Below are 19,505 nucleotides of genomic sequence, written 5' to 3' on the forward strand. Positions count from 1 at the left end.
AATTTATATGCTATTTTGTTCACTCTTATAACTATCTCCATTTAAACTATCAATTTTATCTCGGATCCACCATCCCTCTCTTCTTCCATTTGCTATCCAAATCCGATTACGAGATAGCGTAACCCCCGCCTTAACCAACATGCCTGAGTTCGACCCTGCTTTTAAGTTTGATTCTGTTTATACCATTTAAACTCTTAATTTTGTTTGTCTAGTCTCGGATCCACTCTCCCTCTCCTCTTCCATTCGCTATCCAAACCCGATTACGAGATAGCGTAACCCCCGCCTTAACCGACATGCCCGAGTTCGCCCCTGCTTTCCAGTTTGATTCTGTTTATACCATTTAAACTTTTATGTATAAATATCAACGCAAACCGTTCCCATCGTCTACGCTTCCCTGTTGGGCCGCGGCTCCAAGCCTCGCACCCGATTGAGATTCCTGAGGAAGGAAAAAACAGAGGAAAAATCGGTGGAAACAGAGGAAAAATCGAAAGAGGGAAAAAAAAAAAAAAAAGGGTAAGACCTTTTCTCACATAGATTGATCATTTCTTTTTCTTTTCGTTTCATTCTCTTTTATGGAAATCTGTGGGGAAGGAGAGCACTCGAGGGAGATCGGAGGGGTTTTTTAGGTTCCGGCTGGGGTTTTTTCTCAAGCATATGGGATTTTATGCGAGTTGTGGCGGTGTGAGTCGGTGTTGAGGGTTTGAGAGCTTAATCCTGGTTGTGGGGGATTTTTGCTTAATTTTGGGTTCGGGACCTTCGGGTAATAAGATTTTAAACGGATTCGGATAGGGGTAGGCAAATTTTGCGGTTACCTACCCGTTGTCATCCCTAAGTGCGAGCCTAAAGCTAGTATAGCTACGTAGATTTTTCTTTCTAAATTCAAATAAATATAGTATTGATCTCACCAAATTTGTAATAAGTCTAGATACATTCCTATTTAATTATAGGATATGGCAATGCTACTAAGAGCTGAAGACGCAAAGGACTGGATTTATAAAGGAGAAGGAGCTGCCAATATCGTCCTGAGCTATCGTGGTTCCTCTCTCTTCTTGGTAAAATGTTTTCTCAGTAATTCATCTGAACTAATATGAATAAGCAGCATCTTTACTTGATTTGAATATATTTCTGTGAAGTTATTTTCTTCGCCTTTTACTATTTATCGAGCTGCATTCTGATCACATATCGTTTTCTGTGTGGCATTTGCAACTCATTAGAAATTGTTCATCATTTTTAAGGTTTGATGGAGCAATAGTATATTTGGTAAGTGGCAGCATGACGGGTTTTACTTTCTTTGGAGTAAAGTTTTTTCGAGGGAAAAAAAATTTCTTTTCAGAATTTGGTAGATTTCATCTTTGTAGTTCTGCTACTAAATTTCTTCTTGTCCACTCTTTTATGATTGATATTGTTATAACTAGAACTAACATCCAAAAATCATAACCACTATAATTTGAGGTAAACAATACTCAATAAATTATTTGGTGCAAGGTTTCGTTTTCCTTTATTAGTGCGTTATATTCTTATGTATTCATTTTTGACGCTGACCTGGTGATGGGTGTCTTTTGGTGGCTTATGAAACAGCTTGGAAAAGTATTACGGATACAGAAGGTTCCAAAAGGCTCAACAAAATCTGTGAATGGATGTGCAGTCCTATCTAGGCATGAAAAACTTCTTTGGGGAGATGTTGAAGAACTTGTAGAATCCAAATCAAAAGATATTGCTCAGCAAAATTATATCAAGCATGTAATGAGTCATATGTTAGGGCCCAAGTATATAGATGAGGGGGTATGATATTTCTTTTCTCTGTCATAGTTTTTTTTTAAAAAAAATTAACTATTAGCTTTTTATCGGTCGTCCTCATTCCATTACCTTTATAAATGTTGTATTAAACTTCACACTGAAACTGTTAATGTATCATCATCTAGGGCCAAACTTTTTTTTGTCTACAATATAAGGTAAAGATACTTTTTGTTCTTGATTCTAGGGCTTGAAGGATGCTGAAATTTTCTTTTCTTTTTTTTTGGCTTTTGCTGATCCTAATGACTTCTACTTTTGGTGGTTTCTGCAGTTGCAGTTAAAAACCAAGCAAGAAACTCAATTAAAATTAGAAGAAAAGGAGATCTAATGAAGAAAAATGGACTGAATCTAGAAAATAAATAGAATTCACTATTGGAGGTATATAATCTACTGTACACATGTTTTGCTATAGCTTCACCCATGGCCTGCTGGTGGAGCTGGAGCCTTTTTATGATTATCAGCAAGTCTTTCCATATATTCCGGAATCAACATTGACAATATCTATAAGATCTTATTTTTTCTAATTACTAATCAGGATCATACTCAATTTTTGAACTGGTTTCAACGAGCCTTTAATGATTTAAACAACAGTGCTCTATCCAAAAGGGAAAAGAAAAGAGGAAGTAATGCTATCGCATCTCATAATGGTAAATGATGGATATCAGCTGATTTTAGCAACCCATTCACCCCCCATCATGAGAAAAAAAGCCTTCACATGCACATGCATATTAAATCTCGGAGTTAGCTTTTCATTTAAAATCATGGTGCTGCAAATTCTCTTGACTATCCTTCATATATCCCAACTGGTCTCAGTCTTTTAGACTAGCTCTCTATCATTTCCTATTCCTTTTCAAGTTGAAGCTTGATTATTACTGTATGAACACAATTATTAAGTAACAATTTTCTTTTAATATGGCAGACCTATGTCACTGTGTCTAGGGAATTCTTGGAGTCTGTTGAAAAGAATGTTCATGATCAGCGTCCTGCTTGGCGAATTAATGCTGCAGAAGTTGATACCTCGTGTGATTCTGCATTTCTTATTTCTGATCATTCAGTTTTCACTGGTAAGGTCTAATTCTCAAAATTCCAGATCTTTTGCATATAAAGCTAGTGCTGATATTATATAGATGAAAGCAATTTAAGTCTCAGTGGGATGGGGGTTATCCTAGTTATCCTGTCCTGTTCTTGTGAGAAAACAGGGCCGGGATGTGGTTGGGATTTCGAAACCCATCCATGCAGGAAGAGAAGAAGAAAGAGGTAAAAAGAAAAGAAAGAAAGATGTATTAAAGGAAAAGTGATAGGAAAGAAAGGAAGGGAGGGAGAAGAAAAGAAAGAATGGATGGAAAGAAGTAATAAAGGAAAAAAAGGAAAAAAAATAAAGGATGGGTAAGAAAAGAAAGAAAGAAAGATAGAAGAAGAAGAAAGGAAGGAAGGCAAGAAAGAAGAGAAAGAAAGGAAGAAAAAAAAAGAAAGAAGAAAAGGATAGAGATAGAGGATATTTATCAGGATGCATGACTAGGACAACTACCTAGACGGGGCAGGATAGTGGAGCACCCTGTTCCATGCAGAATCTGAGACACTCCAATCCCATAGGATTTAAAACCTCAGATGAAAGCATGGTAGTCAAGGGACACATATTTTAAAGAACATGGCAGGCAGCTTAGGCACTAGACAAGTTGCTCATCAATTTAATTGTTCTGGGAAGTATAAGAGAGTATTTCTGAGTGTGTTTGTCAACTACTTCATTTTGCAAAATGTGTAGCATTTCACTTGGACAATGACTAAGTATGTAAAATCTTTCATATTGTCAAATGTAAATGTTCTTAGCAGAAATTCTGAGAATAAAAAGCTGCCATGCACCACAAAGTCCTTATTGATTAAGATTTCTATCATAAAAGATTAAAACTGATGGTGGGATATTGGAAGCTCTGCTGATTGGTAACTTAACCTGTTAAGAGTTGATTGGAGCTTTATGAATTATGGATAATGTTACTTGTTTGAAAGTTTTGTTACTTTGGGAAGCTTTGCTCTTGCATGCATTTGCATGCCTGCCTGTGTGTGTGTATGTGTGTTTGGGTTGGAGGAAGCGGACTGTTGCTGAGAGAGCTGAGTGAATACCATGCCCAGCCATGGGGGGCTGGGGTTGGGCATACATACGTGCATGCATATATATCCATAAATGTATTCAGAGAGAGCTGACTGAGTCCCATGCCCACCCTTGTGTGTGTGTTTAGGTGTTTCTTTTTTTTTTTGGGTTGTTGTGGGGGGGTGTTGGGGTGGGGTGTGTGCATATATATCCATAAATGTATTCAGAGAGAGTTGAGTAAATCCTACTAGGACTGTGGGCCGTCAAAACAAGAATTCACACAATCAATCATGATCTAAGGCACCTAGAATGTAAAAATCAAAAATCAAATGTTTTGTTGGGTTCAGATCATCTTTCGAAGTTCGAACTGGACAGGAGGAGAGAATTCATTCTTGTTTGGTTGTTTTGATTTGTCTGTTGTTTTCTTAATTGACTTGAACTCACTTTAATTAGGGCCTTCTATGGCTATAAACAATACTTTTAAGTATGCAGAGTACTCAGGCAGAGGAACCAGCCATATGGGACCCTATTTGCAGAAAGAGGTTAGATGCTGTGCATAACTGGCTATTCAAAGACATAATTTACTGATAATTGATTCCAGATTCTCATACTAGCCTAATCACTTTGTTCAATTCCGCACTTATGTTTTTCCTCAAGTTCAGTCCGTTTTTGTTCTCTTCTTTTATTTTATGTTTTGAGAATTTCTGCACTCCGATTATCAACAGCTTTCTAGTCTTTAACTCCTTAATATTAGTCAGCCTCTAATATGCTACTATCAAAAGTTGTAGTAGCATATTGATGTTTGCATCATCATTTGCATGGTATAGACTTTTGGAGTTTCTCTAGGTCTACGATATGGATGTCTAATATATGACCCAGGTAGTGTGTATATAATATTTTCAGCATTACCTCAGGTACTCCTAGAGGGGACTTCTGTGTTGCAGTAGAAATAAAGGTGCTTCTCTATGACCAGCATTTGCTTTTGTTCTTGTTCTACATTTTTGTTCTTTTTTCTGAGCTTCATATGTTAATATTTGGTTTTGCCGCTTTTCTTGCTTGACATGTTTGAGTGGTTCAGCCGAAGTGTGGATTTCTCCCATCTTCAGAATTCATAACCAAGGCAAATGCTATTAAGAAGTCTGTAACACGATTTAGGATGCATCAGTTTCTGAAACTTCATCAGGGAGAGGTATATGTCTATTCAATTAACATACTAGTGCTTCAACTCCAGTTAATATGACAGCATTATCAGGTATTCTAGTGACTTTTTGATATTGGTTATTTGTCTTGCCATAGCATTTTGCTGATGATGTGCCAAGTGTTGCTTATTGCTTTGCATCAACCAAATATTTTTGTACTTCCTTTTGTTTTCATTATTCTTTATGACCTTATAATTGTCCCATGTCCCTATCTCATTATTATAAGCAGTGCATGTTACTTAATTGTTCAAACAAGTATCCTTCATCTCATGCGGTGACAAGGCTTATATTAACAGTCTTATTGCTTAAAAAATTTTGAGAATCAGATTTAATCTCAGACACATATCAATTCATATTTCAGATATCAAACATAAGTGAATATAACCCACTTGATCTGTTCTCTGGATCAAAAGACAGAATATATCAGGCCATTACAACACTATTTGCAACTCCTCAGAACAACTTCCGTATATTCTTGAATGGCTCTCTCATTTTTGGAGGCTTGGGAGGTGGCATGGACAGTGCAGCTGTTCGGTCTCATGAAGAAAACACGGCTATCAAAGATCTGATCAAGGTCAGTGGCCTACAGTTACCAGGCTTCCTCGAACTCGTTGCAGAGGCGATTTTCAGTTCTGGAGTACTAGATAAGCTTCTAGCAACTCAAAAGCTTGATGTTCTTGACATAGAAGGTGCCATTCATGCATACTACAACATTATATCTCAGCCTTGCATGGTGTGCAAAAATTTAGGTGATCCAGAACTCTTGGATCAGTATTCCTTGCTACATTCTTTTCCTCTTGATAAAAGCCTGAAAATTTTAAGAGATTATCTAATAGCTGCTACAGCAAAAGATTGTAGTCTGATGATCAGCTTTAGACCTGTACAAGGCGGAAGTGCAGCATCTGGTTATAATTCCATATTTCTTGAATCATCTAATCAAAACTTTGAATACAAGGTATATATATCCATCTTTAGTTTCTCATTTCATTTTGGAGCTCTTATTTTGATAAATTGTGAGATGATATGCACATACACTGAGTCACTAAGCTGTAATCAAATTTCTCAATCAATGAAGTATTTGTTACTTTGCCTAATTGAACTTTGTATTGCCGTCAAGTTTTGCATATATGAAAGTGCGTATTATGCATTTTATGTGCTAGTGCACATTTATGGAGTATTATAAGTGTCAAATTATTGTATGGTGTCCGTTGCTTACCTTGCTCCGTTTTCTTTTATGTTTTAGCCAATGCAATATGGAAATTCATTTCTCATCTAATGTTAAAGCAGGGTAACTGTGCTGTTTTTCTTAAAAAATTGGAAAGGAAAAGTTATTAAAAAAATGATTGTATTCTGGTAGCATTTATATATCTTCACCTCTTTGTTAGACAGATATTGAGCAAGCATTTTTTTTTTTTTTAAATAGGTTGTCTGAGCAATTTCACTACCTAAGTTATTTTAACATTTTCTGCAGGCATACTTCATTGACTTGGATATGAAACCTCTGGAGAAGATGGTTCATTACTATGAGTTAGATCAGAAGATCGTGATCTTCTATATGAAGAGTAAGGACCTGGGAGGAAGTCTGTGTGATTCAATAACTCAAGGTACCAAGGACAGGAAGATTCAATATCATCAATGAGAAAAACTTCAAATACTATAGTAGTGTTTTTTTTTAAAGAAAAGGGTTAGTTGAAGTATCTCCTATTGGATTTTGGTCAATTTTACAATACTTCCGACTCATTCTGCTCTTTATTTTCCTTTATGTCTGAGCTTGTTAGAGTATTAGAAACATAGTTGTTTTCGATTTTTATGATGATACTGTTTTTGTTTAATGTCGTCCAAATGCTATCATTTTAATGCACTCCTGCTATATACTGTTTCTTTTTTCAAGATCCACTTCCTCTTTAGATATCTCCAAAGTGTCCACTTTTGTGGCTGAGTTTGCATCAGTAACTGTCATAATAGAAACTCTCATTGCCTGATTATGATGACCATTAATATTTCATTTGATTATTAAGGTACTGAAGGTAATGAATTGTGGCTAAACATTTATTGAAATGTAACCTTGTTCCACTTCCTAACTCAAGAAAAGGGAAAGACAAACCCATGAGATCAGGCATGAGAATTTAGATCAGCACAAAAACATGAAACATTAACTTGCTGACATATGTGTGGTAACAAGCTCTTCTAGTAGAATCCTAAACCTGTTCAGTGGTTAGTTCAAGTAATTTCTTGCTACTGTGGCATGTAAGAAGACAGCCCCACTTTAAAGGCATGGTAACATTAGATGTATGAGCTTGTTCTTGCTTGTTGGCTTTTTGTGTGTTTCTGAAGAGATGCTGAAACTCTGGACAGTTTTCTGCTTGCTCTGGACCAAAGTGCAGCATTTTTTTAGGATGCCGGTCCTTTGAATCCTGCTTGTTGCTAAAAGTATGTGGTCTGTAGTAGTTGTAGTTATTTAATTAACCGAACCCTTTTTGTTGTTACATTAAAAAGTGTTGGCATAAAACTTTGCCTCTTTACATCATACAAATTGTTTTGATGGCGGTTAAGTGTTGTGGAATTTTTGTGCCATTTGATTTTGGTTGTGTATTCCCACATCTTAAAGAAGAAAGTGACTAGAAACATTTTCCATGTAAGTGATATAGCACCTATGGATTTGGAAAGGGACTGCATAGCCTCTACGTGTAGCCCATTTAAAATGGTAGATTGCTAATTCTGTGGGCAACTGGCTTGATGATACTTTGGAATGTCTTGGGCTGGGTCAGGGATGGGACTATGCCTGATTGGGAAAGGGAAGACTCATGCACAGGTCACCCTCCTAGCTGAAGACTAATGCTGGGGATTAGAATGACCCCAATTTGTTGGTTTCTGATTATGTAATTGTTCTATTAGATGATGCACCGTAAATTTTGGACAATAGTGGCAAGTATTCGTGATTCATCTTTAGCATAATGGTGATATGTCCATTTATACAATTTTATGATCAAGGTATAATGATTTAAGTTCAGATCGTATCAAGGTTTGGCTTGTATGTATGAGATATGGGTTATCGCACTCATGTTGTGCAACAAGATTTTTGATCAAAATTATGGAGATTTGATAATATTGTTAGCAAGTGAGGTTCTAAATTCTCTGCCTCCAATTATGACAGGTGAATTGGCTGCTGATGCTGATTTATTGGACAAACTAGCAAGTTTAGCAGACTCAAGTGTCACATAACCAGACCGTTTGATGAGCAAATTTTGGAGTGACTTGACGGAATTGCTATGAACAGGCTTGAATCAATCAACTTCAACTGATCTCTCCAAAATATGATCAGAATCTGGTATTGATTTGATTAGTATAAATCGATTGCTCTTTCAACAGCATCAACATGGCAGCCTGGTCATGTGAATCTTCAGAGCGGGTTCTACTAGTTTTTCATCTGAGAAGCTTGGTATGGCTTGTCTTGTAAGGAGACACTTGATCAAGCTTGGAGTAGTCAGGTTTTGATGAAGTCCTTGGGACATACTCCCAGACTATCAGTTTGGCTTCGAGCCAAGGCGTGAGACATTTTGAAATTGCTTGGCTGAAGCCCATCTTGGTCCCTTCGGGCTAATCATAGCTGCAAACCTTTGTGTGGAGAAAACAGTATTGTGCAAACATAATCTTGGTTGTGGCCAGCAGTTGTCACCTCTATTTGGTAGCAAATATCAGTAAATGTTTGTACAGTCATTACAACGAAAAGGATATATGGCGACTATTTTTTGCCGACGCTTTTGGGAAGCGTCGGTAAGTTGCGCTGACCTGCCGACGTTTTTAAAAAGCGTCGTCGTTTAACGACGCTTAAAAGCGTCGTAAAATTATAGCATTGTCAACGCCGACGCTTTTAGCAAAAGCATCGTTAAATAAAGAAAATTCTGACGCTTTTTTACGTCAGTATTTAACGACGCTAAAAAGCGTCGTTAGGTTCGTTTAATACCCCAACCTCCCGTGCCCTAATCTATCTACCGCCGTCCCTTTTCATCCTTTCCTCCGTCGATCCCATCTCTGCCACCGGTGCGCTCCGGTCTTCCTCGCCGCCGTCCTCGAGTACCTCTCCTCCGAGATTGGTCCTTCTCCTCTCTTTTTCTCTTCGTCATTTAAGCTTTTGAGTTGCTGGCTTGGCTTGTTCTTGTTAGGGTCTCGTTTCTTTTTCCTCAAATTTGTAAGCAGTATCTTCTTGGTAATGTGAGGGGGGGCGAGTAGGTGGGGGGTTGGTGCCGTGGAGAAACTGCGGGCCATAGGAGGGGGTGGGCTGCCGGGGGGTAGGTGGGTGGTGGCTCCGGCGGGGCGTGGTGGCGCAGAGAAGCTGCGGATCGTGGGGGGAGGTGGGCCGCGGAGAAGCCGCAGCCCGTTGGGTGGTGGTGGGGGTGGGATCGGGAGCGTAGAGGCACAGGCGGCGGGTGGTGGTGGGGGTGGTATTGGTGGTTAACCACACTTTTTGCGCATTATATTTACCTTGAGCTACAGCTTAATGAGTATTGCACATCTCCACATGTTTGGCTTCTCTTGTTCCTCTTACTTCGAATCTATTGATCTTGTCCTCTTACTTGAATCTATCAATCTAATCCATGTTCTTGTTTTATGTGGCTTTCCAAATATTAGCCATCAACTCTGCTCCACGTTGCAACACATGTTTCCCCTAGTTTAAATTTAAATGTATAAAGATGCGGCTGTGAAGTATAGTTTGAGAATGGTGGTCGATTGATCTTTATGTTGCTTTGTCTTTACCCAATATAGCAGTGCAGAGTGCTTCACTATGAACTATCCGTACTTTCCTTCCCTGCATCTATTTAGCTCGTATGCATCATCAGTAGAGTGTACAATTCCCATCTCTCTTTTGGCTAGCCCTTAGCAGCTGCATGTTCATAACATGTCCTGTAAAATTGCCTTATGATGAAAGTGCCTAAAAAAGGCACTCTTGCTCTCTTGATCCTTGTTGTAAGGTTCAGCAAGGTCCTTTAGGTTCCCACTTGGTTCCTGCCTCACGTGATCCATCAATTCCAATTATAGAATATTCACTATGACATTCTACACAGTTGCTTCCAGTGGTTATCTGTCAGTACAAACTGTCCTTCATAATAAAATATTATAAAAAAATATCATAATATAATTTTATAATCATATAATTTTTATTATATATTTTTTTAAAAAAATATAGATAAAATTGTCACTCCTGTTCCATAGCACATGAAATGATAAAGCAGGATGTCAAACCCATGAAGTCCTTTTATTGTAGGAGAAAAATTGATTGAATAAATTATAACAAACGGCAACATGACCATCTAAGAAGGATAGGTTAATCTAAATGAACTGCTCTTATGGAATTTTGAACATAAAGTTAGCTATCAATCTCTGCTTATCAATTGAATAAGAGATTAACTGTATGTTTAAGTCCAATTAATTGGATTAAAATTGTTCTTTATCTAATCTATGCTTGTTATTGTGTATTTTGAACCAAAAGTTTTACTTCAAAATATCATATCAAGAGGATAAATGACTTTGTTTGGAATCCATTCTATACAGTAAATTTTTTATATGGTGTCTATCGAGAATAGAAAGTTAAGTAACAATTTAATCAATTATTAGATATTTTTATGTTAATATTATGGCATATTTAGTTCACATTTTTTTTTTTTTAAATGAAGCATGATATTAAAACTTCATGGATGCACTAAACTTTTCTTAATATAAGACCATTCAAGTACCCTTATTTATATAATAGCGAAAAAAATTGATTGGTTTGTTTCTCTTGACAAAGTAAAGACTCCAAAATGCAATCTAACCAATAAATTGCATTCTTTGTTCATGTTCATTTTAGTTTCATATTTTTTTTAAAAAAATTATGATCATGAAACTTCATCAATGCACTAACTCTTTCTTGATATGAAACTATTAAAATATATTTATTTATACGACGCTAAAAGAGTTAAATTAAAGTTTACATTTGGCATGTTTTTCTTAATAACATGAACAATACATCATTGTAGTAATCTTAAGTTTATTATAAAATGTTATATTAGCAGATTCCACATTTCCTATGTAATGATTTCTCTTAAAGGTAACATAGATACTCGTTATAGCTACAATACTCTTCTGCTAGGTAGGCAGCTGTTCCACGCTGTTCATTTTGAAAAAAAAAAGTACTTAGCATGGATTTTAATTTTAAAATCCATGCTAAGTAGATTTTCATGGATGTTTTTGTGATGGTTGTGAATTTCATGCCAGGCAATGTTAATTATGAATTAATTTTAAAAAAAATTGCATTGCATAGAAACATAGACCCGTCTTTTGATTAATGTACATATTCTATTGTATCCGTACATTTATTTATTTTTGTACGGATAAAAGAATTATGTACATTGATCAATTGATTGTCCAGTATGGACAGTTTGGAAAATGTGAGTAATTCTATAGGTCATTACCATAATCAAATGGTATGCTGAGGGTTCAGAATAAATTTCGGATGGTATTTTCTTTTTGTTCTTCCTATACGGAAGAACTAAGGAGAAATGCTGCCGAAATTTTTTTCGGCTCTTGTTGCATATCATTTGATTTTTGTAATTGACCTATAGAATTAATACATTTTCTGAATGGGATAGGACCTTCTTTACCTATTAGTTGATGATAGCAAGCATTTACTATGTAAACTTTATCTAGCTGTTATTTTTTTGAATTTTATGAAATGACTGATATTTTTTACTCATTGTATTAATATAGATTGTATAATTTTTTTTATTTTTAGATAAATTACAAGTTCGGTCATTTTTATCCTACAATGGACAAAAGTTGGATAAATAAACCAAGGAATAGTAAAGAATATTTAGATGGAGTTCATGACTTCATTAAATTTGGTATGGAGAAAAGTAGTTTGAATGGAAAGATTTTATGTCCATGTCGGAAATATGTAAATAGTTCTTCTTTAGATCCACAAAATGTTGAGGAATATTTGGTATGGAATGGTTTTTTAAGAGGTTATACCGACTGAATTTTTCATGGAGAATCTATGTTGCCATCATCATGTAACCAACTCTTGACTCATTTTGGATCCACTAGCCTACAAGACAATTCTGCAAGAGATGATGATATAAGGGGTTTGATCACAGATGCTTTTGGATTTGGTGTTCAAAATTTAGGAGAATCCAGTAATATACAAGAAACAGTTGGGATGTTTAATGGATGTACGCATACGGAACGTATGCATGTTGAGGAGCCTATACATACATCTAATGATGAGACAGCTCGTTATCACACCTTAATGAAAGATGCAGACGAAGAATTATATCCGGGTTGTACGAAATTTTCTAAGATTTCTTTTCTTGTACATTTATTTCATATAAAATATTTGAATGGATGGTCTGAAAAGAGTTTTACCATGCTGCTTAAGTTATTAAAGGATGCATTTCCAGAAAGCACTCGTTTACCATCATCGTATTATGAAGCCAAGAAAGTAGTAAAGGAATTGGATCTTGGATATGAAAAGATTGATAGTTGTCCGAAAGATTGTATGTTATATCGGGGTGAAAACGCTAATCAAGAGTCATGCAATGTATGTGGATCTTCAAGATGGATAACATAAAAAGAAGATCGAGACGATGTACTGAATGAATTGGATGCAACGCGGAGTAAAAAGAAACCGGCCAAGGTATTGCGTTACTTTCCTCTTATACCTAGATTGAAAAGGATTTATGCATCATCAAAAATAGCTTCATCAATGAGATGGCATGATGAAGGACGTACAAAAGATGGAATGTTGAGACATCCAGCAGATAGTCTTCAATGGAAAGCATTTGATGATAGGCATCCTGATGTTGCCTCTGATGTTCGCAGTGTTAGGTTTGGCTTAGCTTCTGATGGCTTCAATCTATTTCGGATCCTGAGTTCTACCTACAGCACTTGGCCAGTCGTTTTGATACCTTACAATTTGCCACCGTGGATGTGCATGAAACAATCATCACTTATCTTGTCAATGGTTATTCCAGGAGATAAGGGTCCAGGCAATGATATTGATATTTTTCTACAGCCTTTGATAGAGGAATTGAAACAGTTGTGGGAGGGTGTTGATGCATTTGATGCTTCCAACGGTCAAACATTTAAACTACGGACAGCTTTGTTATGGATATTAATGATTTTCCAGCATATGCCAATTTATCTGGCTGGAGTACAAAGGGACGGGTCGCATGTCCTTATTGTGGAGATTCAACACATTCAATTTGGTTAAAACATGAAGGTAAGTTTTGTTACATGGGACATCTCGATGGTTGGAAGCAAATCATCCGTTTCGATTTCAGAAAGATTTGTTTGATGGTACTATAGAATTGGGATGTGCCCCTATTCCACCTTCTGGAACTGATGTTCATAGACAAATGGATGGCATCAATTACAGCTATGGTAAGCACTCAAAGTCCTTTAAAAAAAGAGGAAGGGATGATGTTGAAAGCTCAGTGCACGAAGGGTTACCAGAGGAAGTCAGTATCAGTACTATAGATGCAGAGGTGTTTCAAGATCCAGACAATTATTTCGAGGATGAAAATGAGGAAGACACACAGATAGCATTTACACAACAGCCCAGTAAATATTTATGAAAAAAATGAAGTATCTTTTTTGACTTACCTTATTGGAAACATAATCTTATTCGGCACAATCTTGATGTCATGCATATAGAGAAGAATGTTTGCGATAATTTACTTGGAACATTTTTAAATCTTGATGGAAAGAGCAAAGATAACATGAAGGCACGTCTTGATTTAAAAGAAATGGGTATCCGACAGGAACTTCATCCTAAAATGCTTGCTAATGATAGAATTTATGTGCCTCCTGCATGTTACACAATGTCTGCTCGAGAAAAGGATAATTTTTTGGGAGTTTTGAAAAGTATCAAGGTACCTGATGGATATGCATCAAATATTTCACGATGTGTGCATCTAAAGGATCGAAAACTTTCAAATCTTAAAAGTCATGATGGTCACATATTGATGCAAGATATTTTTCCAATAGCTTTAAGATCGTCATTGCTGAAACAAGTTGTTACAATTGTACTTCGATTATCGTCATTCTTTAAGGCATTATGTTCCAAAGTTATTGATCCTCGGGAACTTGATCAGTTAGAATCCGATATTGCAATTACACTTTGCCAGATGGAAAAGATTTTTCCTCCTGGATTTTTCACTATTATGGTACATCTGCTAATTCACCTAGCTTCAGAAGTTAAAGTTGGTGGACCGGTACATTATAGATGGATGTATCCTATTGAGAGGTATTATTGCAAACCTTAAATCTTTTGATAATTTTATTAGAAACAACAGCATACTGATATTTTAATAAATATTTATTCTTGAAGGTATCTTGTGCGTCTTAAAGATTATGTGCGAAATAGAGTCTATCCCGAAGGCTCGATTGCTGAAGCATATATTGCGGATGAATGTTTGACATTTTGTTCAAGATATCTTCAAGGTGTAGAGACTATTTTTAGTCGACCTCAACGGCATAATGACTTTGTGGAGAATGCAGAACTGTATAAGTTCTTAACTGCTGGAAAATTCTTGGGAAGAGCTGAAAGTATTGTACTTGATCAAAAATCCTTAGCACAAGCACATCGTTATGTGTTACTTCATAGTGACATAATATCTGACCATCGCAGGTTAGTATATTTAAGGAATGACATCAAAATTTAAATTTTATATTAGATATAATGTTCTAAATGATATATTTATATTTTATGCAGTGAATTTTTAATTTATCAGAGACGAGCCAATCATAACATTCGTCCTAATGCAAGGATTGAACAGCGATGGTTGGTCGAGTTATTCCCTATGTGGCTTTCGAATCAGGTGTGATTTATATTTAATTATGGGATATATTAATTTTTGATACATATTTAATATCAGATAACTCAACTGCACTTCGTCATATCATTTTTTGTTAGGTATCAAAGATGATGGAGACAAATAATTCAGATGAACTAATAGCTCTTGCTCGAGGACCTAACAAGATTGTGAATAGATATAACGGTTTCATAATTAATGACTTTAAATTTCATACTAGAGAACGGAAGAAATTTAGAAAAACACAAAATAGCGGTGTTATGGTGGAAGCGGATGGAAAATCCTATTATGGTGCACTTAAAGATATCTATGAGTTGGATTATTATGAAAAATTTAAAGTAGTACTGTTTAGATGTGATTGGATAGACATAAACTCACCAAGGGGTTTGAAACAAGATGCAAATGGATTTACACTTGTAAATTTTTCAAGGTTGATACACACTGGTGTGTTATTGAAGGATGACCCATTCATTTTTTCATCTCAAGCTCGTCAAGTATTTTATGTACAAGACGCAAAAGATAAAGATTGGTTTACTGTCATCAAAATAAAACCTAGAGACTTATATGATATGGAAAACCAAGTGGAGGATGATGACGATGACACTTATACACAATGTATGCCCTATAATTTTGTGGCAGCTGATGATTTAAATGCTACGACGACGTTGATTAGAACAGGATTTGAAGGAAACACTACTGCTTGATTGTTACTGGTAATAATTATTTATGATGTATATATTTTGTATTAATTATTATATTATTTTACTCCATATATTAACTGATTCTACCTTTTATTTATATAAATGCTAGGTGACATCATGCGTCGCAGGGGACGATATGCTGGTGTGCAGTTCCAGTTTTCACAGACAGAGGCCGGTACGTCTTCTTCAACACAGCAGCCTGAGGCCAGTTCAGCTGCACAGCATTCTGAGTCCTGTCCTTCATCATCAGCACAGCACGATCCTCCTGTTCATCAGTCAGATGATGAGATACACATGCAGGGTATATATTGTCTTTCATGTAATTTTATTTTTATTTTATTTTATGTATATTTATGATATAGTTACTTTTATGTATTTTTTGCAGACGGATCCGGGAGAGTACGCCCCAGACGTGGACCCACAGTAGTACGAGATGTGTGGTAGATGCGTGAGGGCGAGAGGATTGTTGTGGAGTGCAATCAGCTAGGTCAGCCAATTAAGAAAGCTGCCTGCTTATTGACTTCATTTTTGGGGACTGTTGCTCGGAGGCCTCAGCTATGTCCGTTGGGCTATGCAAAATGGAATGACATGCTTCCAACGTACAAAGTTGAGCTCCTCCGAGTTATAGAGGTAATGAATTGATGTTCATAATGTATATTAATTGTTAATCATTTATATAATTTATTTCATTTCATTTTTTTTTTATAGAGCAAGTTTGTTCTCCCTCCATCCACTCATGATTTTGTAATGAAGTCTCTCAACCGCAAATGGAAAGAATATAGAGCACAATTGAAGAAGGACTATATGAGACAGGGTATGACAGAGGAGGAGGTTGCTAGGAATTGTCCTCCTGATGTACCCCCTCATCAGTGGATGGAGTTGGTTCATTATTGGTTCTCCGAGAGGGCACAGGTATATTATCTGCTTATTATCTTTTTTTCTAAATATTTTATAAAAATATTGATTTTTATTATATATTATACATATAACAAGTTCTTTACTTTATTTTACAGACTTATTCTGCTATTGGTAGAGCTGCACGAGCAGCTCAGTCTGTTCCTCATACATCGGGGTCGAAGAGTTATGCACGACTCCGACAGGAGTTTGTATGTTCCTTAAACTTTCATAATTAACTTTTAATTTTTATGTTGAAATATTTATATAACTAATATCATTATGTATCGTGGATCATGTCTGTATTATGATACTCATATATTTTTTAAAATTATTATAACTGTTTGCTTAAAATTAAAATTATTTGTGTAGGTGGATGAGCATGGGAGGGAACCCGGACAAGTGGAGTTTTACCGGATGACTCATACTCATCAGGATGGTATTTTTGTTCGAGATGAGTCGAGAGATTTATATGTACGGCATTATTAATATTCTATTTTTTGCAATGATTTAAATTTAATTTTGTTAGCTATTAATGTATAACTCTTGTTTTCAAAAAAAATACAGGAGAGGGCTACATCTCTCGTTGCGGAGCGTGACGACGAGTCCGCAGCATCTACGCAGCAGAGCCGTATCGAGGCCGAGGTGTTCACAGAGTTATTGGGACCAGAGCGCTACGGCCGAGTGAGGGGTTATGGAATAGGAGTCACCCCCACTCAGTTATCTGAGGTTAGTAGATATACGCAGCATGCTGCAGCAGATGCTCAGGATTCACGCGTTCGCAGACTCGAGGCGGAGATACAGGAGATTAGACAGAGTCGTGCCGCTGAGATGGAGGAGATGCGACAGAGCCGTGCCGAGATGCAGGCCATGAGGGGACATATTGATCGCCTTACATCTTTATTAGAGATGTATGGTCCATCTCAGGTAAACACATATTATTAAATATATATTTTTGTATTAATTTAATGATTTATATAGTTTTATTTATAGATATACAAATCATGCTTTTGATATGTTTCTTATAGGCTCCTGGCACATCAGGCACCCGTCGAGACAGCGGCACGTCACGTGGAGACAACGACGACCATCCGCCTGCGGATTGACATTATTTTATTTTTATTGTATTTTTATATTTATTTATATTACTCTTGATTGTAATGGACGATTAGTACTTTATTTTTATTTATATAAAATAATATCTTTTGGTTTGGTTAAATTTGCTATTTAAGTTTGCTTTTGGTGTGAATGGTGGTGATTGTACAAGTGTGAATGGTGGTAATTGTACAGGTTTATGTTAGAATAATTGATATAAATTTGTACAGGAATGTATGTATTCTTTTTTTTTGTATATAAAATCTGTATTTTTTTTTCTCTTAAAACCTTTAATGACGCTTATAAGCGTCGTTAAAATAAATTTAACGACGCTTATAAGCGTCGTTAAAGACAAAAAAGTCGACGTTTTGAAAAGCGTCTTGGTAGAGTGCGGGTCGCGGAGTCATTAACGACGCTAAAAAGCGCCGTTAAATGTGGTTTTAACGATGCTTTAAAGCGTCGTTAGAAATGAATTTAACGACGCTTAAAAGCGTCGTTAAAACAAACTTAACGACGCTTATAAACGTCGTAAAAAACCTAACAGCCGACGCTTCAAAAAGCGTCTTGGTAGAGTGGCGGACGCGTTGCCATTAACGACGCTAAAAAGCGCCGTTAAAAATTAATTTTACAACGTTTTAAAGCGTCGTTAAAAAATAACGACGCTTTTAAAAAGCGTCGGCGCTTTCCGTCTCCACTCTTACATAGGCGACGCTTTGGCGATGCTTTTTGAAGCGTCGTAAAGGATATTGGTGACGCTTATTAGCGTCGTAAAATAACCTTAATAGTATCGTTAATGATCATTTTTATCGTAGTGAGTGCACAATAAATGCTGAGCAAGATTTCATAGATGATCTAATTAAAGAGCCTTCTGTCTGACGTTTACTTCTCTGTGTCCAACTTGTCCCATCCCTTCGATTTGGCTTCAACCAATCTCCAACCATGTTACTTCTATAGATGATTTAGCAGAAACTGCAAGGCACATAAAACAGAACCTAATCAAAGGGAAAGATAATCTGTAGGAGTCGAAATGAAGAAAAGAAATCACGAAGAAAGAGACTTTATAACTCTTCCATGCCACCTGACGATCTTCAACTAAAAGCATGTTAAAGTTTCATTTATTAATCTATAATTTTTTCTCTTTTTTTCTTTTTCCTTCTTCATTTTCTTGCCAAGAATGCCAAGCAGATATGCATTTTATTCTTCTTTTCTTCTTTATTGGTGGTTTTGTTTTGATTCGATTTGGTTTTTGCACGCTGTATGCATGTTCTACTGATGCAAGCTGTAGTCTCAGTATAAATTTTGATTCCTTCCATAAATGTTGTAAGTTGTGCTATTTGGTGTTGCAGAAAACTGATGGTGTTAGTGGATTGTTATGTACTGAGTGTGGGAGAAGGTTATGAAGTTAGTTGCAGGGATAGAAGGTGTAAACTCCATTATCCTTGATCCTTCTATAGGAGCGAGGAAGTCAACACAATTTGTTAGTATAGGTCCCACCCAAGGAAGAGAAGATGCATGAAAAGAAAGATACCGGTCCTTGTCTACCGAAGACTTGTCAGTAGTGTAATGTATGTTATGTGGTTGGGGAGGATGATTATAACTACTGTTCCATTTTGTAAGTGATAAGCCAAGAATAGAACTCAGTTGATTTATGAATTATTTGGGAACATTACAAATTATGATGTTATGTTTTCTGATATATTTGTCAGGAAATCATGATAGCTATTTTTAGAATTTCCATATTTGTCTAATTGGGTCCAAATGTCATACATTTGATGAATTTTCATTATATTTTACCATTTCTTTTCCTTTTTGTTTGTTGCTTTTCAAACTTGTGGTTTGGGACTATGAACAGGTTTCATGAAATCAGTTTGTTCTGGTGACAAGTCAT

The 19,505-nt window shown here is 36.2% G+C and overlaps 1 protein-coding gene across 8 annotated transcripts; it reads left to right on the top strand.

Annotated features, from left to right (window-relative positions):
• The first annotated feature begins 351 nt into the window (after positions 1-351).
• On the top strand, positions 352-19,360 carry LOC105058765 (inositol-pentakisphosphate 2-kinase IPK1). Of its 8 annotated transcripts, XM_073249189.1 has the most exons (12): positions 356-513; positions 948-1,052; positions 1,579-1,782; positions 2,714-2,858; positions 4,795-4,835; positions 4,959-5,069; positions 5,441-5,828; positions 5,916-6,034; positions 6,551-6,683; positions 15,738-15,929; positions 16,014-16,258; positions 16,337-16,540. In XM_073249189.1, exons 2-11 carry the CDS (start codon positions 951-953, stop codon positions 16,070-16,072), a joined length of 1,494 nt encoding a protein of 497 aa, XP_073105290.1. In that variant the 5' UTR covers positions 356-513; positions 948-950; the 3' UTR covers positions 16,073-16,258; positions 16,337-16,540. The 8 variants fall into 8 exon arrangements, with proteins under 8 accessions (XP_073105291.1, XP_073105290.1, XP_073105288.1 ...); XM_073249187.1 differs by lacking the exon at positions 16,337-16,540 and adding an exon at positions 18,964-19,360 and having other exon boundaries at positions 358-513; positions 5,441-6,034; XM_073249188.1 differs by lacking the exon at positions 16,337-16,540 and adding an exon at positions 18,964-18,981 and having other exon boundaries at positions 358-513; positions 5,441-6,034; positions 16,014-16,115.
• The last annotated feature ends 145 nt before the right edge of the window (positions 19,361-19,505 follow it).

This window comes from Elaeis guineensis, chromosome 15, assembly GCF_000442705.2.
Source record: "Elaeis guineensis isolate ETL-2024a chromosome 15, EG11, whole genome shotgun sequence".
Lineage (NCBI taxonomy): Eukaryota > Viridiplantae > Streptophyta > Magnoliopsida > Arecales > Arecaceae > Elaeis > Elaeis guineensis.

Excerpts from the sequence above, each read along its gene's own strand:
- LOC105058765 (XM_073249187.1), top strand. The coding sequence starts at position 951 with ATGGCAATGCTACTAAGAGCTGAAGACGCAAAGGACTGGATTTATAAA. Across the intron at positions 5,070-5,440 it reads TGAAACTTCATCAGGGAGAG|ATATCAAACATAAGTGAATA; the intron begins GTATATGTCTAT and ends TTCATATTTCAG. Across the intron at positions 6,035-6,550 it reads ATCAAAACTTTGAATACAAG|GCATACTTCATTGACTTGGA; the intron begins GTATATATATCC and ends CATTTTCTGCAG.